Consider the following 25,441-nt stretch of genomic DNA (forward strand, 5'->3'; position numbering starts at 1 on the left):
ACCGGGGTGAGTGGGCGGGGCCTGAGGAGCGCAGCGCTCTGCGATTGGCCGACCTGAGGGGCGAGGAGGCGGGGCCTGATCTGGCGCCGCCTCCCCGCGGTGCCCCGGGTCGCGGTTATAGCGCGCGCGCGGCGCGGCGGGGGCGCGTGCGGAGATGGCGGCGGGCGCGGCGGGAACCCGCGCGGTCCTGGCGCTGCTCGTCTTGTGCTCGATGGCCGCCGGCGCCGCGGGGACAAGTACGGACCGGACCTGGGCGGGCCGGGATGGCTCCGGGCTGGAGTGGCTCCATTCGGGCGGCCCGGGGTGGCGGGGGGGTCGCGGGGGTTCACTGAGGGTCTCCGTGGGGGACTGGACGGAGGGTGTGCTGCGGGGGCTCCGAGGGGCCTCGGCGGGATCCCGGCCCCGCGGGTGGGCTCCGGGCCGGGTCCGGCAGCGGCAGGCGTGGGGGAGGAGCGGCGGTGCGGGCGCCTGCGGCGGGGCACGTCCGCGGCGGGCGGGGCCGGGGCCGGGGGAACGGAGGCGCCCTGGGGCTATCAGGGGATGGCCGGGCAGGGCTGGGCTCCGCTCTGCCGTCAGGCAGTCCCGCCGCTCGGGCGGAGGATGCCCCGGCGCGCCGCGTGCCCGCTCATCTCTTTAACCGGAGGGGCGATGGGGTCCGGCTGGGTTCAGCCGCGCTGGGTTGTTTTCTCCTTAGGAAAACCGAGGAGTTTGTTCCCCGCAGCCGCTTCTCCGGTTTCTGCGGCTAAGGAGCGGCACCGAGTCCCCGAGCTTAAACCCTAAAGATGTTGAGGATAATCCCCGGGGGCGGGAGCGGGTCCGGCAGCCCCCGGCTGGGCGCTTGAAGCTCTTCCCGCAGGGATGAGCGGGCTCTGCCCTGTGCTGGGGCTCCACCTTTCACCTGCTCAGGTTTTGGAGGAGCTGATGGCAAACCCGGCCGTGTTCTCCCCGCAGGACTCCGCAGCCTCTGGATCGGCCCTTGTGCGCGAGGTGCACATGGAAGAGGCTCGGTTTGGTCGCCGGTGGCAAGCAGCTGGTCCTGGCTGTTCGGTGTTTTTAATACTTGAACGATTTGTAGCCCGTTGGCACTCAATTCAGCGTAGTAGAACTAAATCCTAAGAGTGAAGGCAAAAGAGTGGGAGGATCCTGGAAAACCAAAGTGTGTGCTCCAATAGTTTCTTTCCACAGAATTGCGTTTTAGTTCTGCAGGGCAGAGCCTCTTTCTGAACCTCACACTTATCACCTGGAGCTGCCCAGGTGGTTCTGGGGGCTTCCTGCCAGCCTCCTCCACCCAGTGGGATGTGGAGGAGGCAGTTCCTATCTAGCGTGGGTCTGAAAAGCCCTGGAAGGGTAAGCTGGCCCATCAGTTGTGTAATGCCCATGTCCTGCCTGGCCATGCCTGGGCTTGGTGTGGAGCTGTGCTGGTGCCTTGAGGGAGCAGATTGGAGGCTGAGAAGTGGGGTTTGGCCTCTCAGCAGCGTTTAGGTTTGGTTTTATGGAGCAGACTGGGTAGCAGCTCACCCCATGGAGCATAGGTCGGCGTGTGCCTGGACTCTGTGCCCTCGTGGGGAGGGACTCTGAGTTTGACCTGGCTGTGCAAAGCTTAAGGCTGGATTTTATTGCTATTTTAGATGGCAAAAGGTATTAGATCCTCACCTATCCCCTTCTCAAACCAAGAAACAAAGGTCTCACCAGCCAGGAGCACGTACCCCGTGGGACAGTGGGGCTCTGGCCAGGCTCAGCCACCCTGAGCACGTCCCACTGCTGTTGACACCCCGACGACTCCTCCCTCTGTGGGGGGGGAGAGGTTGTTTTTAGTTTGAAGGTGACTCTGGAGAACGTTATCTGGTCTCTGCCTTTTGCTGTCCTGCTGGCTCAGATACCACACTGTGCCCGGGGAAGCATCTGGCTCAGCTCTGTGAGGAGCGTCTGGGTTTTGGGACCTGAGCCCCACTTGCAACCCGTTGCCTTCTGGAAAATGTGGCATCAGCCCTGATCGATCCCAGTGTGTTGGTGCTGGCCCTGCTCCCGTGCCTTGGGCTCCACAGGGAGCCCACAGTTGGGATTTCCTGCTCTCAGCTTGCTGGTGGGGACAGAGGGGAGATTAATCCCATGGGAATTCAAATGGTACTCGCTGCTGCTGCTGCTTGCTGGAGCCTTTTAACCCGTTTAAACTGCACGAGGTACCCTCTAACTCGGAGCAAATAACCTTGCACAGCTTATTTTGTCAGCGTACAGTAATCACCTTGTAGCTGTAAAACCCTTGATCTTTACCAGCTCCCGCTTTAATTCGGGCCGCAGTTGGAGCAGACGGGCTGGTACAAGTGCTGTGGGCAGTTCCAGGGCTTCTCAGGGTTGGGAGTGTTTGATCACAGGTCTGAGGTGTGGAAAAACCCCTCCTGGCACGCAGGTCAGTGGTTCTGGGAGTGGAACCCAGCTGATAACCCCATAACACCTCTGGGTACCGCTCCTTGGTTAAAATCAGTGTCTGCCTTCTCCTAAGAGTGCCTTGGTCATCCCCCCGTGAGGAGTCCTTTCTCTTTCAGCCATGCTTAATCTTCAAGACTTTCAAAGTTTAATAGGAAAAGCTAATTTTTCCTTTGAAAAATGTGGAATTAATTTATTTAGGAGTCAAGCTTAGCTTACAGGCTAACTCGTGTCTTTCCCGAGTTTGAGCAAACTTGGGTTTGTGACACTGATTTGTTCCTACTCTCACAAAAAGCAGCCTTAGGATTTCATGCTAAAACATCTTCAGGCTTTCAAAATCCCCTCAAAACTTCTCCTGAGCCCACTTCCTCTGTGCCTGTACATCATGGTGCATCCATGGAGGGTTGTGTATTAACCACAAAGTGCTTTTAACTGAGCACATTAATTCCTGGAAGGTTCTTGGGGTGCGAGCTGCCTGTTAGTACAGGAAGGATGTGTCTCAAGCTCAACTCCTTCTTCTGAAACCTGGCTGGGGGTGAGTCACGTAGTGACTTCAACCAGTGCCTGATGGCTTTTCCCAAAGTGGAGCTGCTGAGCCTCCCTTCCTGCCTGCCTTGGGAAGGGCTCCTGGGGCTGTGGCCACTGCCCCGTGCCTGCCCTGGAGCCTGAGGACACTTGGCAGCTCTGCTTCCTGCAGTGCATGGACCGACCTTTGGACTGCCTGATTCCAGCACTGAACCCTCCGGCCTCTGGCTGCGAGGGCAGAGTGAAAAATACCCAAATTCCAGCCTGTAGCTGCTGCCTGTGCCTCTGGCCTGTTTGTTGCCAGTTCAGCTCTGCAGACTGGTCTTGCCCGAGATGAAAAGTCAGATTTCACTGTTTGTATGACAACAAATCTACGCATTTCCTCGCCTGACTCGTCACATCTTGCGGACTGCAAGACTTTTCCTCCTCCCCAAAAAAAGTTCTTACTTCGGGATTGCGCTCAGGAGTTCCTGCTGGGCACCTGGGAGGGCTCAGGGATGGAACAAGGGTGTGGACAGGCCAGGGGCCAGTGCGTGTGGCCAGTACATGTGGCTGTGCCATGGTGCAGCGAGGGGGGGCCTGGGCCCCAGCCAGCTCTGAATTACAGCCAGGCAGCCCGGGGCTGTGCAGTGAGGGGGAACAGACACGTTCCTCCTGGGGCCGCAGGGGCACAGTGAAGCCCTTTTCCCGTTCAGTTGTCTTAATCAAACTGGCTGGGAGGGAGCTGCTCAATCAGGGTCCCACTGCCTCAGTGTCCCCAGCCTTCCCTGGTGATGTGACCTGTGCAGCACCTTTGCCAGAGCACGGGCTGGGGAATGCGGAGGCTGCATTTTGAAACACAAATGTAGGGGTTTTTATCCAGAACTGCAAATGCTGGGGGCCAGACAGGGGCTTGGGCTGTCCCTCACAGCAGGTGGGCAATGCCAGGGGCATCCAGTTTGGATGGTGGCACACACTGAGTGCTGGTTTTGCAAAGTGGAGCCGCAGGAGATACAAAATGCAAGTGAGGCTCAACTCAGTGTGAGCCAGGCAGAGTTCAGAGTGTGCAGAGGAGGGTGGGAAGAGCGCACTGATCAGGAGACAGTGCGCAGCCTCTTCTCAGTTGCCGAGGGTTATTTTTTTGCTTGTGGAAGGTGAATTCTTGCTTTGCACTAACACTTTGCACTAATACCTCTTCAACTCATAGCTGGTTTTATAAAGTCACCGCTGTCTCAAAAGAGACTGACTCAGGACAGCGTGGAGTTGTACTGCGAGGCGATTGGCAATCCCATCCCTGAGATCCAGTGGTGGTTTGAGGGCAACGACCCCAATGAGACCTATGCCCAGCTCTGGGATGGCGCACGGCAGGACCGTGTCAAAATCAACGCCACCTACAACCTGCACTCTACCAGCACCATCTCCATCACAAACCTCACGGGCGAAGACTCGGGCATGTATGAGTGCCGGGCCAGCAACGACCCCGACCGCAACCACTTGTCGAAGAGCCCCAAAGTCAAGTGGATCCGTTCCCAGGCGAACGTTTTTGTCATCGAACGTGAGTGGCCGCACCGAGGCCTTGGCACTTGCTCGGACACCGGTGTCTTGAGTCTCCTGCCATGCTCACCCCTGCACCTGTGTCCTGTGGCTCCCGAAAGCTCCCCCCACCCTCCCACCCCAGCCGTAGAACTGAGAGACTCCCACCCTGTGTCAATCTCCCCACCACCTGTGACTTGACCCGGAATGGCCCTGCTCAAAAAGGGTTGTGGCTTCCCAACCAATTCGCCCTCCGGCAAATCCCGCGCCTTTTCCGGAGCCAAAGAACCTGGAACCTGCCGCTTATTCCCGAGAGCCTCCGAGCCCTGGTGCTGGCTGCAGAATTGAGCCTTGATTCTGTGGTCGACTCTGCCCTAACCACCACTGACCAGCGGCCCTTCCCTGCGGCTCGTACAGCTCCCACTCCTTCCAGCAGCCCTGCTTTGAGCTCGCTTCCGTGCTGGTGACCCAGACTGTTGGGGGAAAAAAAAAAAAACAAATCTTACTTTTGAGGTCTGAGATTGCAACCGTTTTTGAAATGGCCGTGTGTCTGTGTGACACTTGAGTGTGATGTCGTTGCTTGTCCTGTGGATGTGGCCGGGTTCCCTCTCACAGAGTGGGCAGGAGAACGCTGGAACTCCCAGGCTGCTTCCACTGATAGAAACCTTGGGAGGGAGATTAAAGTCCTGCTAAGGTCTCCTCATGAAAGCGGAAGTTAGGAGAGCTGCCTTTTCAGCAGAAATGTGTTATTGGAGTACAGACCTCCAGCAGAACCCTTCTTCCGGTGGAATTTGGATAGGAGGAAAAGCAAAATGCCTGAGTCCATCTGAGGGATGGAGATGGGGTGGGAGGGTAGGGACCGTAGTGGCACTGGGGCTGTGCAGTGGTGCTGCTGATGGCAGCTGCCTTCTTGGACAGCCTCCTACAAGTAGAAATGCCTGAGTCATCTTAAGTTGCATAATTTACTGCTGCCTGGCACACCGAGGCCCAGGACCTCTCGGAGTCACGGCTCTGTGTTCTCCCTGGAGTCATTCTAACTGAGCCCTTTGGGCTGCCTCAGGTGACACACGTATTGCTGCCACACGATCTTTGCTGCTCCCCCTCACCGCAGAGGGTCCTGGCTGCCCTCTGTGCTACCTGGAGGTGTCTGAAGCTGCTCAGGTGCTGGGAGGTGTTGACACACGAGTGCTGTGGCGGCTCACAGCAGCAGAGAGCCGTGCTCTGCCCTTCAGAGTGACCTTTTCCATTGCTTATTGAGCACTGGGCTCTGCCGGGGCTGCACCCGTGGTAGGGACAGCGAAGATTGGAGTGATGCAGGACACAGCAGCCATCCTGCTTGTGGGGAGAGCAGCTGCAGGGCCAGTGTGGCCTCCCAGGTCCACTCAGACCTGGTCACCTGGCGTTGGGGACTCTGTGGTGCTGGCACTTTCAGGTCTGGTAGGGAACTGTGTGAAGGTAAGTGGAAGCTGGGAATAGGGACAAGGAGCTGTGGGGTTTGCGTTGAAGGTTCTTGGGCACGGCGTCAGCTCTGCCATACCCCGGGTTAACTTGAGTCCAATTCTTTATGAATGCAGGTCCAGAAATTACTGCTCATGTCACTGAGAGTTCTGGCAATCTGATCCTCAGCTGTAACATGTCTGCACCACACCTCAGCATCTCGGGCCACAAGTGGATTCGCAATGAGAAGGTCTTGGAGGAGGACGAGAACGCGGGTACTTTCACCAGCTACACGTGAGTGTCAGGGCAAGGTCAGAACCTGAGCATGGGCAGGTTTTGTTCCCAGAAAGCAGCTGGTGTTTGCTGTCAGCTGGAACGCTGAGTTCTTGCAGCCCTGCTGATGGGGTGGAGCTTTGGGACTGTGGAGCATAAGATGAGTTTGATGGAGTTCTTGTAAGACCCAACACTCTCCTTTATGGGGAGGAGGAAAGCAAGAAAGAAAAGTTTTGTGCCACAAATATCCTCTTAGAAAAAGATTTCCTGATTTTAAGCAGGTGTTCAGCTGGACTCTGGTTATTCAGTGTTCCAGAGGTGTTCCTCCAGAGCTTTGAAGGAGCCCTGCCCTGTGTGTGGAGTGAGAGGCATGTTGTCTCTCCTTGGGGCTTTATGTCCCTTCCCAGAATCCAGCCGTTCTCCCAGAAGTAGCTGGAGAGCTGTGGTGGGCCATGGTCCATGCTGGGTCAATACCAGCCTTATTGTGGCAGTGCAGTGAGCTTTCCTTTCTCATTACAGTCAGGCCTGGCTGGCTCTGACCCAGCAGCTGTGGAGGCATCATGTCCCTTTGTATGGCAGTGCCGACGTGCCTGTCTCCCCATAGCAACAGGGAGCTGAACAAGGATTAAAGTATTTATAACCCAGCCTCCCTCGCGTGACCTCAATTCCTCAGCTGAGTGGTTTTTGGAAGTGGGAAGCGCCGTGCACGGCAGAACTAACAAACAGCCCCTTGTCCCAGGGCAGCCATGGGACAAACTCTGTGGGCCCCTTCCCTCGAGTGGGTATTACTGAGCAGCAGAATGGGATGTTTGTTGCAGGGCTGCCTAATCCACTAAATCTCATTGCAGCAGCTTTACAGGAAGGAGAATGCGAGAGTTTTTCCTGTGTGGGGATCAATCCAGAGCAGCCTGGATTGAGTGATCTTTGCCACTGCTTTGCCCTGTGTTTCATTGAGCTGGAACAGTGATCACTGACTTGACAGACCCGTGTCAGACGTGGTGCACACGAAACCCTCTTCTGCCACCCTCAGTGTGTGATGAGAGTGGAGAGTTGGGTTGCTGTACATAGTACAGCATAAATATTCTGCTGCAATGGGGGGAAATTTGCTGTGGAGGAGGCCACTGATGCTTTTGGGTGTCTGATTCCATGAGTCTGGAGGTCGGTGTCCCTGGATAAGTTGTGCTGGGTGCTTACCTGAATCCTGTTTTTGGTAGAATCAAAGGGAAGAGGGAGGAGAACTCTGGTGTCTACGAGTGCGTCTTCGAAGCAAACCCACAAATAAGAGGACAAGTGAATATCTCTGGTAATTTCTCTATTTGCTCCTGGGCTCTGAGGAGGGGCGTGGGGAAGCTGTGACCTCCTGGATGCTTTGCTGGGGTGTCTTTTCAGCTGGTTGAAAAGCTATAAGCCCTCGTGTGGTTGCAGGGCTCTGCTCTCTGAGAGGCAGCGCCGTTATCAGGCCATTGCAGTGTCTGCAGGGTCAGCCCTGAGATCTGCATTAAACCAGCCTTCTGTGGGCATGTTCCCACAGGAATAATGGATAGAGGGATAATACCTCCTGGACAGATCTGTTTGAGCCTTTCCTGAAGCAGCTTGATGCACTTTCCTCTTTGAAAATGCCACACTAGTGAGAGGAACAGGCTGACTGAGGTTTTGGGGTAGCTGATTCTGGTGAGGTGGGCTGCAGAAAGCACAAATCTATGTGATTTCTATAATGAGATATCCACGTTTTGGTTTTTTTTTTCCTCTTGCCTAGTTGCCCCTCAGGTGGAAGCATACAAGAAGTCCGAGCATGGGAATGAGGGGGACATGGGTGTGCTGATCTGCAAGAATCCCTCTTTCCCCGCTGTCACCACTTGGTCCTGGTCCAAAAGCGATCACGGGGTAAGTGCTGTGGTTTGCTCCTTCTCCCCTCCTGGCTGTCCTGCTGCCCCAGTCCTTGTGCCACCAGAATTGTTTCAAAGCTCAGCACTCCCCAAGAAAGGAGATTTCTGTGGCTGTCATTCAGCACTGCCATGAGATCCCTCTTCTTCCTCTTCCCTCCAGGCCTTGGAGAACGCCTCTGGCCGCTACATCATCAAGTCCACTGGCAACAAGACAGAGCTACGCATCCTTAAACTGGATATTGAGCAGGACACAGGCAACTATTTCTGCAATGGCTCCAACCCCTACGGCACCGGGGCAGCCACGGTGAGCCTGCGCGTCCGCAGCCGCCTGGCAGCACTCTGGCCCTTCCTGGGCATCGTGGCAGAGGTCCTCGTTCTTGTCACCATCATCTTCATCTATGAGAAGAGGAGGAAGCCAGATGAGGTTCCTGATGGTAAGAGGCAGCTGGGTTTGAGTGTGTCCGGGGAGATGAAGTGGTTTGCAGCTTGCAGGGTGCAGGCAGGATGGGCTTGTTGGGAGTTCTGAGGTCCTTTTCTCAGAGGAGGTGTGCTTTGAGAGCTCGGGGTGTTTGAGAAACCAGTCTGTACCATGCCACTTCAGCCATGAAGCTGCCTGTAATTGCACTGTCTGTGACAGTCTGCAGTGAGATCTGAGCAAGAGAGGATTCTGTGCAGGTTGGCCTGACCCTTTGTCTCACCAGTTCCTGTGCTCTTTGTTCAAGTGCTTCCCTTGAGTGTCTGCAGGGCTGGATTTGCTTTGGCAGCCCCCGCTCTGGACGAGGTGGTTTGTAAATAAGTGCTGGAGCTTTTGTGGTGCTGCAGAACTGGGAGGGACTGTGTCAGTGGCTCTGTAAGACCAGGTTCAGCTTAACTTGTGTTCAGTTCAGGATGTTTTGGGTCATCAGATCTACACATCCTGGATCTTAAAGACCGGTACTATCTTTAATCTGTTCTGGAAGCACCAGCTCCTCCCTTTCCTTATCGGTGAGGATCTGCATTGTGTCAGCGGCACGACCTCCTTTATCTGATGCTGCTAACAATGCAGTGTGAATGCTCTGTATCCTTCCTGCCTGGGATCCTGCAGGGCCCCTGGCCCCCTGCGAGGAGCAGGCTCAGGAGAGGTGCAGAAGAGGGGCTAAAGGTCAGATCCCTCCCCTGGACTGCAGGGCTTGGAATTCCACTCGAGGCAGTTTCACAAGCAGGTGTTTTTCCCTCTGACACCCCTGGCTAAAAGGCAGGTGCTGTCTTAAGGATGTTATAGCTGCATCTCTCAGCAAAAACACCGTGTGATCTGGTTCGTGATGGCATCAGTCCAGGTCTGTGGGGTGCTGACCTGTCAGAGCTGTAGCAGATGCTTTGACAGACAGATGAATGTGCTGAAATGTCCTGGTGCTCCTTGGCAAGAGGAGCTCAAGTTCCCGAGTGCTCATGGATGAGGGTACAGCATCACACCCCTTCAGTAAACACACATGGCTTTACATTTCCCTGGTATAAAGTGGTTCTTTCTGCCCCAAAATCTCTGTAGCTTTGCCCCTCCCAGAAGGTGACAGTGAGGCCTGTCTGAGCCAGTTCCCCCAGTACTTCCTGGGAACTGGACGCTCCTGTCACCTGGGATAGGGTGGGGACAGTCTGGCCTGTCTTTGGGGTCATATCCTTGCTGGTGTTACCTATCCACTCTTCCTTTCTCTGCTGCTGGGTGCCACCTCACATGGTAAGTCCAAGGTAGTTCCAGCCGTGTCTGTGCCTCTGTCCTCTCACCAGCTGTGAGCAGATCCTGGTCCCCGGAGCATGGGACTCAGGGGGAGCCAGGGCTGGAGAAGAGGTGATGGGGAGCAAAGGAGACAACTGGGAGCCTCCTGTTGGGAGGTGGGAGATCTCAGGGAGCTGGTGAAAGGCCCCAGGGCTTGGCACGTGTTGGCAAGAGGTGTTTCCTTAGCTGTGCTGCTCAGAATGTGGTGTGCAGTGTGTTTGTTTTGATATCACAACGTGTGGGGAGGGAGAAGGGCTTCCTGCTGCTGCTGCTTAAAGTGCTCATTCCTGGAACATCCTGTTTGGCTTCCCCTTTACCTGCTGTGAGTGTGCTGGGATCTGGGAGCCATCCCAAGTCCTGGTGCCGTGTGGGTGAGCACAGGGGATGGATCAGGACACCCGAGGAGCTCTACCCTCCCCAGTTTGAAGTGGTGGTGGAATGGCTGCCTGGAATGCAGTTCCCACTGCTTTGACGGGAGGCAGAGGTCACTTTGGGTGTCTTCTTCCCTGACTGTTTGTTTCTTGTTTTCTCTTTCTGTGCTGTCCTGAACGTGAAGATGATGATGGAGGCTCTGCACCACTGTAAGTACCTTGCCTCTTCCTTTTTAGGCAGATTTGTGCTGGTAGATCTCATCCACCAGGGAATCTGCTCCAAAGATAAAAGCTTTGTGCAGAGATAAAAGCTGGCTGGTATGGGGGGAGATATCCCCCCCATGGTTTATTTAATGTCCCCACTTGTATACCTGGGGTGGCACTGGTGTCTGACCCTGCTCTGGGATTTGATCTGCACCCTCTGCTTGGACCTGAATTACATTAATGGGTGAGGGATGGTGTTGAGGGAACTTTCTGCTCTCCCTTTCCTCATACCCCTTCTCCCTTCCCAGGAAGAGCAATGCCACAAACCACAAGGACAAGAACGTCCGCCAGAGAAATGCAAACTAAGAGCAGGGCCAGGTGAGTGCCAGGGCAGAGCCTGGAGCAAGAGCTGCAGCATCTTAGTCTGCTGAGGGTCTCTGGGAGAAGCCAGAGGCTCTTCTGGCCCCTTCCAGCCCAGTGCAGCAGGGTTTATGTAACTGGCTTCTCTTTCTCTCCTGCCAGGTGATGAGAAGATGAAGAAGTCGTCTGGACAATTTTGTTTTCTTTTAATTTTTTGGTAAAATAGCACCATGGAATATTCTAGTGCGTCCTTGCGATTCAGTTACTTCACTTTCTAAGGAAACTTAAGTTGTAGAATATAAAATACAATTTTTTTTTTTTTTTTTTTTTAAGAAGAGTCGTGGGAGGGTTTTTCTACCTGTAAATGTAAATCCTTTGTTCCTGGTAGTCTTAGGTCTCTGGCTGTCTCTGTCCTAGATTCTTTCATGTTGGTACAGAGTGGGGAGTGGGGGAATGGGAGTGCAGCTGTGTCCCACCTGCTTGTGGGGGTGAGGGAGGAGCTGCTTTGGTGGCTGTTGGGAGACGACCTGATCTGACCAGAGGGTTCAGGAATGGCTTCTGTGTCTTTCCCAGTGCGTCACCAGGAGCAAGGCTGCACCTTCCCCTGGCAAAGGGCTCGTTCCTGGCATGTCCCTGCCTGGCAGATTCCCAGACAGCTCCTGCTGAGCTGTTCTTGGTTACTCTGAAACAGGCAGCCAGGTTGCTGGATAAATGATTGCTGTAACTTATTCCATGGGTTGTTCATGTCTCTGCAGTGGGGAGGGGCAGGGTGAGCTGGGGCTGGGGCTGGTTTTAAGGTTTAACAGCGTGTGCTTGTGCTTGAGCCATCGCAGTGTGTGCGTGACGTGGGGCCTGTGAGCAGACGAGTGCTCAGGGGAGTCTAACATCTTTACTGCTGGGTAGCATTGAACTGTTCCATCTGTTAACACTTCACAAATAAAGATGATTCCTCTCTCTTTTTTTCCACCTCTGGACTCTGGTCTCTTCCCTCTGGGCTGCCTGACCCTCTGGCTCCAGAATGCTGTGTCTGGGTTTGGTGCCAGCTCTGGCTGCCCTTTAATTGCTGAGGAGATTCAGCTCGACGGGTGTAAAAGCCTTTATGGAGGGAGGGAGGGGTGTTCCCTGGTCTGCAGAGCCTGCAGGAGCCTGGGGCCCTGGGGCAAACTTGCCTCTATGGGACAGTCTTTTTCTCAGGTCTTGTGCCTGTGGGGTAAGGATCAGCCCCAGCCTTGAGGAGCCTGCACAAGCTCTGCTCTTCCTGTGTCTCACACTTCTCTAAGCAGGTTTTCTAGGTTGGTTTGTTTTCTTCCTGCTCTTTATGCTTGGAGAGAGCAAAGGTGTGAGACATCTGTGCACAGAGCAGGACCCTGGGGCCAGGGCAGGGTTTGGTGGGGAGTCCCTTCTCTGCTGGCAGCCCTGAGGGAGCTTCTGCCAGCATTCCTGCTCCTGGGGTGAAACAGCAGAGCCCATGGGCTGAAGAGAAGCTACCCTGTGCTCCCAACTGGCTTAAGGTACCCCTCATTCTGGGCATGTGACTGGATCTTGCTCTGTAGCCAGATGCTTGTCCCTGTCTGGGCTGGGACAAAGGAGGAGCGTGGCTGTGGTGGCCTCCCTGTGCCCAGACAGGTGCTGGCAGGTCTGGTGGCAGTGCTGCCAGCCTGGTGCTGTGCTGGCTGGGTCCCTCCTGCCAGTGCCTCTGCCTTGCTGTGCCATCACAGCGAGGACAGCGTGGCTCTGTGCCGTGTAAATGGGTTATGCAAGGCTTTCACAGCCCCGGCCTTGTGCCGTCCTGGTGAAAAATCAATGCATGGTTTAATTTCCTTTATGAGGATTATGGGTCCTGTCTGACCCCGCTCTGGGCTGCAGCACAAAGTACCACTTGTACCTTTTGTTTGGCTGGGTAGGGACAAGGGGACAACAGCCCTGAGAGCTGGGCAAGGGATGGAGCTGGCGTCTTGCTGCTCTGGGCTGAGTTGTAGTTGCCCTTGTGAGCTGTGGCACAGCCCTGCCATGGCCCAGGGACTGCCACATCGAACCTTGGGCAGGGATGGCACAAATAGGTCCCTGATGTGGTGACCCATCATCTTTCAGAGAGAGACAGGAGGTGCTCCAAGCTCCATGGGGACCCTGCTCAGCCCCTGCTTCCCGACACTTCGGGCTGAGCCCTGAGCTGCTGCCTCCCTCCTTGGCTCGGGCATCTCCAGCCTCCCGTTCAGGTGAAGCTGGATCAGTGTCTCCATGGGCTGGGGGCAGCTGAGGGCTGGCAGTATTCTGCCCCGGGAATGGTTTGGAAAGGAAAGGGCTGCTCTTGGAGGCTGCCGTGCCGAGCCCGGGGCGTGAAGCTGCAGAACGAGACCGCTGCGGTTCGCAGCGCCACTTTTGGGGTGTCTCCTGCCCTGGGGCTCAGCGCAGGGCCCGCGGCTGTTGGTGCCCGCCCCGGGCACGGCGCTGGCTCCCCGCGGCCGCGGGACGCGCTCGGCTGCGGTTCTGTCCCGTGGCACCAGGTGGTGCCACCGCCGCGGCCGCGCTCCCCACGCCGGCCGTGACCCGACGGGGCTCCCCCAGAGCCCCGGGCTCAGGCCGGGGCAGCTCCGGGTCCGGCTGCTCAGGGATGCTCGGGGCGCACCCGGGCTGCTCTCTGCGGCCATCCCCGACACCCCGCAGCCTGAGGCAGCCGCAGCTGGACTAGCCTGTTCCCGTGGCAGAGGGCAGGAGGTGCCGGTGCTGACGCTCCGTCCTTCCAGAGCATCACCCCTCTTGGTGGGTGTCCGGTATCCAACTTGGGGTGCTGGTGCTGTCCTGGGGCGCCGCGCCGGGGTCTCCATCCTCGGGTTCACCTCGAGGGATGCCCCTTGACACCAGCTGGGTTCAGAATGGACTCAGCGCTGGAGCGGTGGATCCTTGGGCGGGATGGGAGGGCAAAGCTCCCGTAGATAGCGCGGCGATGGGCTCCATCCCTGTGCCGGCGGTAGGCTGTGCTCCCTCCGCGGCCAGACGGACGGGCTGGCGGCGGCGGAGCCCCGCGGGGAGAGCGGCCGGTCCCGGATCACAGCACCCCGGGGACTGCGCTGCCGGAGCCCGGGGCCGTCGGGCCGGGAGGTGGACGTCCCGTCCCGGTGGCTAGCCCCGGTAGCCGGTTCCACCGGCGAGGCTTGTGCCGGCGGGGGGAGCTGCGGAGCCGCCCGGCCCCCGGCCCAGCCCCGCCGCCCGCCCCCGGCCCGCCCCGGCCCGCCCTCGCCGCGGCGGCGGGCGCCACTCGGCCGCCGGTGGCCTCGGCGGCGGCAGCGGCGGCAGGATGCGGGCGGGCCGCGGCGCGGCGGGCGGGGAGGCAGCGGCCGAGGAGGAGGCGGCCGATGGGGCCAAACGCGGCGGGGCCACGGCGACGGGGCGGGCGAGGGGCCGCGGAGGGAAGGGATCCCCGAACGGCGAGTGCCGTCGCGGGGAACCGCCGCGCAGCCCCGGCCCGGAGCCGCCCCGCGAGCCCAAGGTCTCCTTCTCCTGCGGCGGCGGCGGCGCATCCCCCGGCGGGGCCAAGGCGGCCGAGGAGGGAGCGAGCGAGGATGCGGCCGAGGAGGTCCGCGGGAGCCAGGCCAGCTTCATGCAGCGGCAGTTCGGGGCGATGCTCCAGCCCGGCGTCAACAAGTTCTCGCTGCGGATGTTCGGCTCGCAGAAAGCGGTGGAGCGGGAGCAAGAGCGCGTCAAGTCGGCGGGGGCCTGGATCATCCACCCCTACAGCGATTTCAGGTGCGGGGGTACCCGCGGGGTTCGGCCGCATCCCGCGGGGCCGGGCCGGGGAGCGGGGCCGCCGGTGCGGCCGGGCCGAGGGCACCTTGAGCCGCCGCCGGGCGCGGGAGGAGACGAGCCAGGCATCCCCCTCCCCAGCGCAGCGGCCGCCGCTTCGGGGATGCCGAGAGCCCTCGCGGTGCCTGGGCAAGGGCATCCCCTCGTCCCCTTGTCCTTCCCGAGGCCTCGGCGGGTTCGGCCCGGCTTGACCCTCCTGAGCCCCATCGGGCCTTGGCGCTGTCCCCGGAGCTCCCTGGGGTTCGGTGTCCCCTTCCCTGCGCAGGGCTGGGGCTGGGCAGGGGGACGTGCTTTGCCGCTGCCTGGCAGAGCGTTGTGAAGGCTCCCCCCTCCCCCAAGGAGGCCTGATTCTGTCCCTGAGGTTCAGCCGGTTTGGGGGGGATCCTTCTCGCTCCTGAGAGGACTCGAGCCCCCAAGACCCAGCCTGTGTGTCTGCCAGGCGAGGGATGACAAACCCGGGAGAAAGGCTCTGCAGCTCCGTCTCCTTCCCATCCTCTGAGCCCTGGCGAGCTCCGGAGTGGCAAATGCTTCCCGAGTCGTGTGAAAGCTACCGGGAGGGATGGCTGCGCTGTCTGGGGTAGGCAGCATGGCATCCTGCAGGGAAGGGGAAACCGAGACCCTGCTGGCATTGCTGGTGAGCCAGCACTGGGAGGACCCCGGTCCAGAGACCTCAAAGGGGCTGGAGGAGCCTTTGGCCAGAGGCTGAGGTGATAGTGAGAGGTTTGGGTGGCTCAAGGGAGGGTTTGCTGGGTGCCTGAGTGGGGGATCCCCTGAGACAGATCTCAGGTTCTGTTGACTGCTGACACTGATGGGTCCTCCCGGGCTGGGGTTCCCTGAGACACGTGGAGGTGGCCATGGGCTCAGGGCAGGGTGCAGCACCTTCACCTCCTGCTTTCACCCTCATGGGCTGCTCCTGGGCTGCTCTGGCATCTTGCAGAGGAGCAGTTGGAGGCCTTTGGCCTTCCCTCAGGGCTGACTTCCTGCACAGGGTTTTGAGCCCTTCCACCCTGGGAACCTGCCGTGGGAACCCAGTGGAGCCCCTTCCTCATCTCGCGGGCTGGGCACTGGGTTCTGCTGCAGATTTGGGGTGAGGAGTGGCCACAGTACCTGGCCACTGCCAGTCCTGTGGCGGAGGGAGCTCCACTGTCCCTGCCGTGACCCAGCAGAGGGTGGCAGTGCCAGGTGGGTCCTGGGGGCTGCTGAGCGGGAGGACTTGGGTCCTCCTCTCCCTGTGCTTCTCCTCACCCCCAGCAGCTGTGGGATGTTGGGGGAGGCTGGGAGCGGGGTGACCCTGAGAGCCTGCCTTGCTTCTCTGAGCTGGCACAGCCATGGTGCTGGTGGCAGAGCCCACAGTGCTGCCAAGAGTGGGGATCTCCCTCTGGTGAGCCTGCAGTGGGCTGGAGACCTCAGAGGATTCCCCAGAGTGCAGCAGCATCACTCCCTGCACTGGTGCTTGCAGCAGGCAGGTGGGTGCTGGAGTGACCTTGGGGAGTCACCCTGGCTGTCCTGCCCTGCACGGGCTTCATCCTCCTGGAACCGCTAGCGAGACTTGAAACCCATTGGGGCAGAGTGGCTGCCTGTGTTTTGATGCTGGAAGTGGCGTAGGAGAGTTCCCTGCCCAGTGGGGAGGAGCTGCAGGCAGAGCCATGGCATCCTCCAGTTCCACAACTGTGCACAGGAACAGGATCGGCCCACGCGAGGCTGGGCTGAGGAACCCGCTCTGCCTGTGCGCGTTGGGGACATGAGTGCATCCCTCCCATGTTGTCCTGCCTTAAAACAATCAAAAAAAAGCATTTATCCAGTAATGACAATGGAGCGTGACCTGGTCGTGTTTGCCCTGCAAAACCCATTTCCCATCTTAAGAGAAAATCATTACCCATCTGCATCTGTGACATCATTTCATAATCGGCATCGTTTAGCAATCCTGGCTCCTCACGGCCATGGTGCTGCCATCGTTCACACACAATTCAGGGCAGATTTGCTCCAGGAACCAAAGTTGCTATTTACATAAATATTGAATGACGAGGAAGCAATCAGGGCAGCTGGTGAGATCCTGAGCTGTGAATTTGATCAAAGAGACCTTGTAAGTGTGTGCTGGAGCAGGGCCACCTCCTTTTGGGTGCTGGGAAATGATTGTCACTGACTTTGTCACTTCTGGTCTCTGGAGGAACAGCCAAGCCAGCGCCAACTCCTTCATTCCTTCTTTTGGGGTTTCTGCACCAGCCCTGGGGCATCACTTTGGGAGGTGCAGCCGGTGGTTTGGAGGTGGTGGCAGTGCCCATCACCCTGTGACCAACAAGGGGCTGCCCAAGGGTCCCTCCAGCCTTCCACAAGGCTGGGCTGGGGTTGGAGCTGAGCAGGAGGTCCTCACTGATGATGATTTTCCATTGCAAGAGCAGTTCCTGCATGTGAATCAGGAGCAAAGATGCTTCCAGAGCGCATGTCCCTGCTGTTGCTTGGCTGGGGCCTTCCTGACCCAGGTTTAAATGCTTTCAGGGGCTTTCCCTCTACCTGGATGGTGCCACCATAGGGGCTCCTGAGCAGAGGGGCAGGGCTCACCAGGGCTGATGCTCCCGGTGTGTGTGGCAGCTCTGCCACTGGTCCTGGTGTTCCCATTCCCTGTGGTGAGGGTGTTGGAGAACTGGGCCCCTCCCTCTGCAGCGTCAGTTGCTGAAAGCCACGGCTCAAGGGGAGGACAGGCTGTGACCGGCTTGGGGGATGGTGAAGGTTTGGGTCCTTGAGCAGTCTGCAAAGATTTATCCCCCCTTCCCCAGGGTCCCCCGAGGTAAAAGGCTTTTCCAGCGGAGAGGGCACCAGTCATTTGTCTCAACTGGCTGTACTGGGATCTGGGGCTGCAGACAGTGCATTGGCCACCACTGCTCATCACCCTGGGCAAACTCCTGCCATTGGCTCCACAACCCGTTTCTCACAGCAATCTCATTTTTAGAATACGAGTATTTAGTGCGAGTTTGCAAAGTGCCGATCCTGCCCCAATCCTGTGCCAATCCCACGCTGATCCTTCACTGATCCCGTGCTGCTCCTGCTCACCAGGCAGCCTGGTTTGCATCTGGGCCCCATCAGAGCCAAAGGGTTCAGACCTCAGGGGCAGAGGGAGGTCTAAAGGAGCTCTGTCCATCACTGTCCCATGGGACAGCACAGACAGGAGTGTTTGGATCATCCCTGGCATTCCCTGGAGCTCTGAGTGCTGCCAGTGGAGTTAAGCAGGGACCACCCTGGCACGCTGTGGCCATGGCCACCTCTAGGGCTTGGACATTACTCTTATCCTACACCAGGACCTCAGACCAGCACCACTGTGTCAGGCCTTGAGGGGGTGATGAAGCAGGAAGGTGGCAGCTGCCTCTTGCAGGGGCTTTGGGCATCTTCTGTCATCATCACTGTCATACAATTGGGTCAGAAGCGAGGGAGGGGTGTCGAGGATCCTGATTAATTTGTTTTCAGATATTTTTAGTAGCCTGGATTGGATCTTTTTTCTATGCACATGAACCTTCTGAGGAAGAAAGCACTGGCGTGGCACGCCGGTCCCTGGGGCGATCACACGGGGTCAGTTGTGTGCAGTGGGGGATCAGGAGCAGTTTATCTTTCTCCGCAGGCCGAGTTCTGCCCTGGCTCAGCCAGATTGCAGAGGGATTGGAGCCAGAGGGGAGTTTTGCCCAGCTGGCGTGGTTATTTAATCTTTGTTCTTCGCAGCTTTGCATGGCTAATGCCCCTGTGGGACCCACGCAGCGCAGCAGGGTCAGTCTGAGCGGGAGCTGCCAGGGGGTTTAGGGGCAGATCCAGCCCCACAGCAGCTCTGTGGCATCCCTGGGAGATCGTGCCCCGCGTGGGAGCCCAGGGGGTCCAGCTGGGCCTGTTTGGTACCAGCAGCTGGAGCTCGGTGTAAGGGTGCAGGAGGGGCACAGCTCCTCTGCCGAGGGTACCCTGGGGACCGCCCTGGTGTGAAGTCATCGTTTTGCAGCAGTGACATCACTCACGGTTGCCACGGCAATGTCTCACATGAGGAAGGTGTCATTGGAGAAAGGTCAGGAGCTGGGATGCTCAGCTCCTTCTGGTCCTGCGCTAGTCTGCGCAGTGGGGGTGGGGGACACCCGGCCCGTGGCCCCTTGCTGTGTGCGTGGGGGTCTCCTCCTCACCCCCCGTCCCCCAGGGCACAGCGTGGCCACGGCACCCGCCACCCATCACCCTGCAGCTGCCGGGGTGGGCTGAGCAGGATGCGTGGGCGAGGGTCCTGCGTGTCCGTGCACCGAGGAGGATCCCCCCCACTCCTGCCCCCCGGCCGGGCGAGGCAGGGCAGAGGTGGCCTCCGCGTCATCCCGCCGTGACAGAGCTGCTGTGACCTTGCAGATGCTCAGAAAGGTCATCGGTGGCCCGGGAGAGAGGGACGAGGAGAAAGGGGAGAAGGATGGGGTGAGGCAGGAGAGGGCGGAGGAGCAGCGCAGCCCAGGCAGGGCCCGGGGCTCAGGCGGCCGCCCACTCCCGCACCGCCCGCGCGTCTGGCCGGGGCTGCGGGCGCTGCCGCCGCCAGCTGCAGCCGTACGTGCTCCGCTGCACCGGAGCCGCGGCGGCTCCTTCCACCGCACCCGCGCCGCGGGGCTCACGGCCAGACCCCGCCCTGGCATCCCCCAAACCGCCACCCAGCCTGGCCCAGGGAGGCGCCGGCGTGAGGTGGCCCTGGCTGTCCCTAGGGATGTCCCCTGTCCTTGGGTCCCCACTCTGGGAGTGCAGAAAGAGGGGGGCTGCTCCCAGAGCTCTCGGATACTGACTCTACCCACGACCTTGAGCGCTGCCGGTCGTTTGAGGGTCCTCAACCCACGGGATGCCCCTGGCAGCTCAGCTGGAGCGTGTCCCACACCGGTGCTTGGTGCCATCATTCTCCCCTCTCCCAGGACCTGCTGCCAAGGGCCAAATCAGGCCAGCAGAAGCCCTCAGCCCCATCCTCTGCCTCAATCAGGGGCTCTGCTGGCTGCAGGATCACCCTGGGGGCAGTTTGGAGAGCAGGGAGCAGGATGTGGTCTCTGGGGAGATGAAGGGGTTCCTGTGGCTGAGGTGGCATTAGAGTGACAGTAGCCCAGTGGCTCAGGTCCCCTAAGGCAGGGCATGGTGGCTGCGTCCCCTTGGCATGGAGGGGTGCAGGTGACATTCTCGAACATCTTCTCGCTCTTCAGATTTTATTGGGACTTCACGATGCTGCTCTTCATGGTCGGCAACCTGATCATCATTCCCGTGGGCATCACCTTCTTCAAGGAGGAGACGACGGCCCCCTGGATCGTGTTCAATGTGGTCTCTGACACCTTCTTCCTGATGGACCTGGTGCTGAACTTCCGGACAGGGATTGTCATTGAGGACAACACAGAAATCATCCTGGACCCCGAGAAGATCAAGAAGAAGTACCTCAAGACCTGGTTTGTGGTGGACTTTGTCTCCTCCATCCCTGTGGACTACGTTTTCCTCATTGTGGAGAAGGGCATAGACTCGGAGGTCTATAAGACAGCCCGTGCCCTCCGCATCGTCCGGTTCACCAAGATCCTCAGCCTCCTGCGGCTCCTCCGCCTCTCCCGGCTCATCCGCTACATCCACCAGTGGGAGGAGGTGAGGACCTGCCCTGGGACCCTCTGGCAGCAGCTGGATGGCTGGGGAGAGTGGGAGTAGAGGGGCTTTGCGAGCGCAGTGGCTCCTTGACAAACTGGCAGGGTGGAGAGGATCTGTGGGGTTGTCTGTGGGGCTGGTGGGCGGCTGTAACCCACCCTGGAGGGTTTGGGACATCCCTGTGCTGTGATACAGCACCCACCATGGGTGGCAGCATGGCTGGCACATGCTGACACACCATCCCCTGCTCTGCCAGCAGTAGGACCCTGTCCCCCTGCTCAGCTCAGCACCTCCTGTCTCTCCCCTCTGGCTCCCTACCCCACCAGGAGCTCAGGAAGCACCAGGGAGGACAGCAGGACCCCCAGTCCTTCAGGATTCCCAGCTTTGAGGAGACATACTCAGTTTTGCTGCGTGGCTCTGGCCCGTACCCTGCACTCAGTGCCCTGAAAGCTGCCCTGCTCCCTCCTCAGTGCCCAGAGTATTTGTGTCTCCTTGATCCTCGGCCAGGCTCACTGCCATTATCGCTTCTCGGGCAGCGCAGCGGCACCCACCAGCTATAAATAGGCAGGTGGAGCACAGCCACCTCGAGGCAGGAGCCAGGCCAGCCACGGGAGCTTCTTCCAGCTAAGGCCATGCAGGACGGTGCCCTGAGCAGGGCTGGGCAGTAGGGACAGTCTCCACGCTCACCTCCTGTCATCCCACCCACCCACAGATCTTCCACATGACCTATGACCTGGCCAGCGCAGTGATGAGGATCATCAACCTCATCGGGATGATGCTGCTGCTCTGCCACTGGGATGGCTGCCTCCAGTTCCTGGTGCCCATGCTGCAGGACTTCCCCCAGAACTGCTGGGTCTCCATCAACGGGATGGTGGTGAGTTCCATCTGCCCCACACCGTGCTCCTGCCTGCTCCCTGGGGCTCCCACCCAACCCCACATCATCCATCCTCCATCCTCCAGCCCCAGGAGATGCCACCCCCATGGGCCAGGGCTGTGGTGCCCCATGGAACACCCTGCCCTGGATGCTGCTGTCGCCCTGGTGAGGTCTCACAGGACCTGGAGCAGTGGATTGATCCGGGTGGGAGGAATATGCTGACATGGGGCTCTTGGCCCTATCCCCTGCCGCCTTCTGCTCATTAGCCACAAAGCTGCTATTAATAAATAATGGCTCCTGTTTCTAATTGCTCCCTCTCAGCCCTGCAGCCTCCTGCAAATGGCCCTTTCCCCCTGTCTGTCTCATCCTGTTTCATCAAATTTCCATCTCCGCTCTGTTCCGCCTGGCTTCCTCCTTTTCCTCCCCTGCCTGTCTCACCCTTCCCCTTCCCTGCCTACTTCGCCGGGGGAGTTTGAAAAGTTTGAAAAGTTTGCTTTTCAACAAATTCCTCTTGCTGGGAGAGAACTGGGACTGTGGCCAGGTGTGAGCCAGAGCGCTGTGCCCTCGAGCAATGCTCACACACAGGCGTGCATGGCTGAGCTGTTGTCCCTGTCACTGCAGAATGACTCCTGGAGTGAGCTGTACTCCTTCGCCCTCTTCAAGTCCATGAGCCACATGCTCTGCATCGGCTACGGGAAGCAGGCGCCCGAGAGCATGACGGACATCTGGCTCACCATGCTGAGCATGATCGTGGGGGCCACCTGCTACGCCATGTTCATCGGCCATGCCACCGCCCTCATCCAGTCGCTGGACTCCTCCCGGCGCCAGTACCAGGAAAAGGTAGGAGGAATGGATGGGGCCCGCAGCTTTGTCCCCTCCTGGAGCCGCAGCCACGTGGGGTGAGGGTTCTTGGTCAGGAGCAGGAGTGGGAGCAGCCCCATGGAGTGGGGATGTGGGTGGAGGGTCCCGGCTGACACCACTTGTCCCCACAGTACAAGCAGGTGGAGCAGTACATGTCCTTCCACAAGCTGCCTGCCGACTTCCGCCAGAAGATCCACGACTACTACGAGCATCGCTACCAGGGCAAAATGTTTGATGAGGACAGCATCTTGGGGGAGCTCAACGAGCCCCTGCGTGAGGTGAGGCCTGGAGAGCTGGGAGGGGGATGCTGCTGTGAGGATAGGGATTCCCTATTCCCTTCCCTTGCCCTGGGAAAGGATTCCCTTCTCCTTGCTGTGAGTCCCACCAACTCCTGCCGTGCGCATGCCTGGAGTCAAACATCTCTTACTGCAGCTTTGCAGCTCCACATGGGAGTGTGTCCATGCACAATCTGCATGCCAGGGTGTCCATGAGACTGTCTGGGGTGAGGAGTGTGTCCCTGGGGAAGCATGTCCCAGTGTCCTGGGCTCACCCACTTCCCCACAGGAAATCGTGAACTTCAACTGCCGCAAGCTGGTGGCCTCGATGCCCCTGTTTGCCAACGCCGACCCCAACTTCGTCACGGCGATGCTCACCAAGCTGAAGTTTGAGGTGTTCCAGCCGGGTGACTACATCATCCGAGAGGGCACCATCGGCAAGAAGATGTACTTCATCCAGCACGGGGTGGTCAGCATCCTCACCAAGGGCAACAAGGAGATGAAACTCTCTGATGGTTCCTACTTTGGGGGTGAGCACTGGCAGGACTGAGCCTGGGTCCCCTCTTGGGGTCTGTGAGAGGCACTGGGACACCTGTGCTGTCCAAGGGCACTCACTGCATGGTGGTTCTCACACCCTGCTCCTGGCCTGCCCTGTTTTGTCCTCGATGGTGGTGTTCTGACCTTGGCCGTGGTGTTTTCCCCCCAGAGATCTGCTTGCTGACCCGTGGCCGGCGCACGGCCAGTGTCCGTGCAGATACCTACTGCCGCCTCTACTCACTCTCAGTGGACAACTTCAACGAGGTGCTGGAGGAGTACCCCATGATGAGACGGGCCTTTGAGACTGTGGCCATCGACCGTCTCGACCGCATCGGTAGGACACAGAGGGGAGCCTGGAGGGGGAGAGGGAGTGTCTTGGCAAAGGAGGCAGCTGTGGTTCCCATGGGAGCTCAGCATAGCCCCAGTATACGGGCTCTCACTGTGGTTCCTCTCCTGGTCTTCTCCCTGCAGGGAAGAAGAACTCGATCCTGCTCCACAAAGTGCAGCACGACCTCAACTCAGGTGTCTTCAACAACCAGGAGAACGAGATCATCCAGGAGATCGTCAAGTACGACCGGGAGATGGTGCAGCAGGCGGAGCTGCAGCAGCACACGGCCATGTACAGCCCCGTCCAGCCCCAGGTCACCTCCGCCATCGCCACCCTCCAGCAAGCCGTCGCCATGAGCTTCTGCCCGCAGATGGCCAGCCCGCTGGTGGGCTCCATGGCGCTGGGCTCGCCTCGCATGATGCGCCGCTTGCAGTACGCCCAGGCCGTGCCCAGCCCCTTCGCCGTGTCCCCCGTCCTGCTGCAGCAGAGCCCCCCGCCGCAGCCGCAGCCCCCCGCGCCCCACGCCAACCCCTCGCCCTCGCAGGACCCGGCGCAGCCCACGGCCCTGCCCGCCTCCACCAGCGCCTTCGCCGCGGCCGCGGCCAGCCCGCCGTCCCAAAGCCCGCTGGCCAGCCGGACGTTCGCCTACGGAGGCGCCCCAGGGCCGCTGGGCTCCCAGCTGTCCCTCAGCCAGCAGCCAGCGCCCAGCTCGCCCCAGCGCCTGGCCGCCCACAAGAGCACACAGGCGCTGCACACCAGCAGCCTCAGCCAGGATTCGCGGCCCCTCTCGGCCTCGCAGCCCTCGCTGCCCCACGGGCTGGCGGCCGGCAGCACCCAGAGCCCCCCGGCCTCTGCCCGAGAGTCCAGCACCTCCATCGCTGGGGGCCCGGCCGCCGCCTCGCCGGGCCCCGGCCCTCCGGCCGGGCTGCGGGGCCAGGCACCCTCGCGGGGGACCCCGGCCCACCCGGCGCCCACGGGCTCGGGGCTGACACCGCCGCCCGCCCTGCCGCAGGACTCGGCGGCGGCCCGCAAGGATTCGGCGTCCAGCACGCCCGACACGGACCCGGCCAAGTCCAGGCTGTCTTCCAACTTGTGACCTCCGCGCCAGGCACGGGGACACGCGCGCCGGAGGGGCGGCGGCAGGGAGTCCCGTGTCACCCCGTGTCCACCCCGCGCCGCCGGGTGAGGGCCACGGCCGCGCCGCCGGCTGCCGCCCCCCGCCACGGCGCCAGCCCCGCTCCCCGGCCCCTGCTGCCACCCGCTGCAGAGCGGGGCGGCTGCCGAGGGTGGGCCTGGGGCTGCTGCGCCCTCTCCCCACCGCGGGGTCACTGGGCTGGGCCCCCGGGTGTGTCGTCTCCGACCAAAGTCTGACCCTGTCGCCCGCTCCCCGTGGCGAAGCCCCGCTGCCCCCTGGCCTCCCCGGCTGCCCATAGAAGCCACAGCTGCATCCTCGCCATGACCAACTCTGTGTATGATATCTCTGACCTGAACACATCCCTGTGTGTGACCCGCAGGACACCTCCCCGGGGCTGTCGGCGCAGCCCTGGCGCCACGCGTGTCCCTGCGCCCCTCTCACAGACCCAAGGCGAGGGGTGATGGTCCAGGACTGGAGGTAAGTTGGGAAGGGTCTGAGGGATGGTCGCTCTGAGGCTTGTAAGCACCCACAAACACACTGTCCCCCACTCCGGGGCTGGGGGTGAGCACGGCCCCATGTCCCCATAGGCAGCGCTAGGACAGAGGCAGGCGCTGGAGCCCGAGCCCTGGGGCTGGGGCAGGCACCTACCGAGTGTACCAGGTGCCTGTGCGTGTGTTGTGTGTGTGTGCGTGTGCGGGTGTGTGTGCGTGTGCGTGTGTGTGCCTCGCTGCCTCGCACTCTGGAGCCTTCCACATTGAATGTACCGCGAGCGCGGGGCCCGTGCCAGCCCCGGCACCCTGCGGGGACAGGGCCCCACTCCAAGCGTCCACCTTCCCATCCAGCCCATCCTGTGCAATAAACGTCAGCAGCTGACAGAGCTACGCACGACTCCGGCTCTGCTTCTTCGCCACCGTCCCTCCCTGCCGCGCCTCCCGCTCCTCGTGCCCGGCCCCGGGAGCCGGAACACTGGGCACAGCCCCAGCTCAGGCTGCGGGACGCAGCTTTGTCCTTTGAAGAGCTGCCTCCCTTGCCAGGAAAGCCACAAGGTGAAAAGCCTCTGCCAGCAGCTTCCCCCTCACTCCAGCAGCAGCCAGGAAGGAGCTGGGTGCAGGCTGAATGTGAGCCTGTGGTTATAGGGCATAGCCGAGAACTGGGCCAAACACAGCTCCAGTTACAAGGTGCCAACCATCTCCAGCACCAGCCCAGTGGAGAAGAAGTCTGGGAAGCCACAGTCCAGTGAGAATAGGAGGCTCCTGGCTGGAAAAGCTGCACTTGGCCCCTGTG

At 59.8% G+C, this 25,441-nt stretch overlaps 2 protein-coding genes and 1 long non-coding RNA gene across 4 annotated transcripts; 2 read left to right on the top strand and 1 right to left on the bottom strand.

Moving 5' to 3' along the window:
• Positions 1-78: 78 nt before the first annotated feature.
• Positions 79-11,706, top strand: BSG (basigin (Ok blood group)). Of its 2 annotated transcripts, XM_066336229.1 has the most exons (9): positions 99-236; positions 4,136-4,483; positions 6,036-6,192; positions 7,386-7,474; positions 7,928-8,055; positions 8,218-8,491; positions 10,364-10,388; positions 10,691-10,760; positions 10,905-11,706. In XM_066336229.1, exons 1-8 carry the CDS (start codon positions 155-157, stop codon positions 10,746-10,748), a joined length of 1,161 nt encoding a protein of 386 aa, XP_066192326.1. In that variant the 5' UTR covers positions 99-154; the 3' UTR covers positions 10,749-10,760; positions 10,905-11,706. The 2 variants fall into 2 exon arrangements, with proteins under 2 accessions (XP_066192325.1, XP_066192326.1); XM_066336228.1 differs by lacking the exon at positions 4,136-4,483 and having other exon boundaries at positions 79-236.
• LOC136371912 (uncharacterized) lies at positions 1,035-1,764 on the bottom strand. The gene is made up of 2 exons (XR_010745423.1): positions 1,690-1,764; positions 1,035-1,143 (listed from the first exon to the last, which is right to left on the bottom strand). It is a non-coding gene; the product is annotated as an uncharacterized lncRNA (long non-coding RNA).
• A 2,305-nt stretch (positions 11,707-14,011) lies between the features above and the next one.
• HCN2 (hyperpolarization activated cyclic nucleotide gated potassium and sodium channel 2) lies at positions 14,012-24,255 on the top strand. Its single transcript, XM_066336154.1, has 8 exons — positions 14,012-14,486; positions 19,727-20,150; positions 20,860-21,021; positions 21,643-21,861; positions 22,014-22,160; positions 22,447-22,687; positions 22,864-23,028; positions 23,166-24,255. The coding sequence occupies exons 1-8, from the start codon at positions 14,038-14,040 to the stop codon at positions 24,116-24,118; spliced, it is 2,760 nt and encodes a 919-aa protein (XP_066192251.1). The 5' UTR covers positions 14,012-14,037; the 3' UTR covers positions 24,119-24,255.
• The last annotated feature ends 1,186 nt before the right edge of the window (positions 24,256-25,441 follow it).

Source organism: Sylvia atricapilla, chromosome 26 (assembly GCF_009819655.1).
Source record: "Sylvia atricapilla isolate bSylAtr1 chromosome 26, bSylAtr1.pri, whole genome shotgun sequence".
In the NCBI taxonomy this organism is placed as follows: Eukaryota; Metazoa; Chordata; class Aves; order Passeriformes; family Sylviidae; genus Sylvia; species Sylvia atricapilla.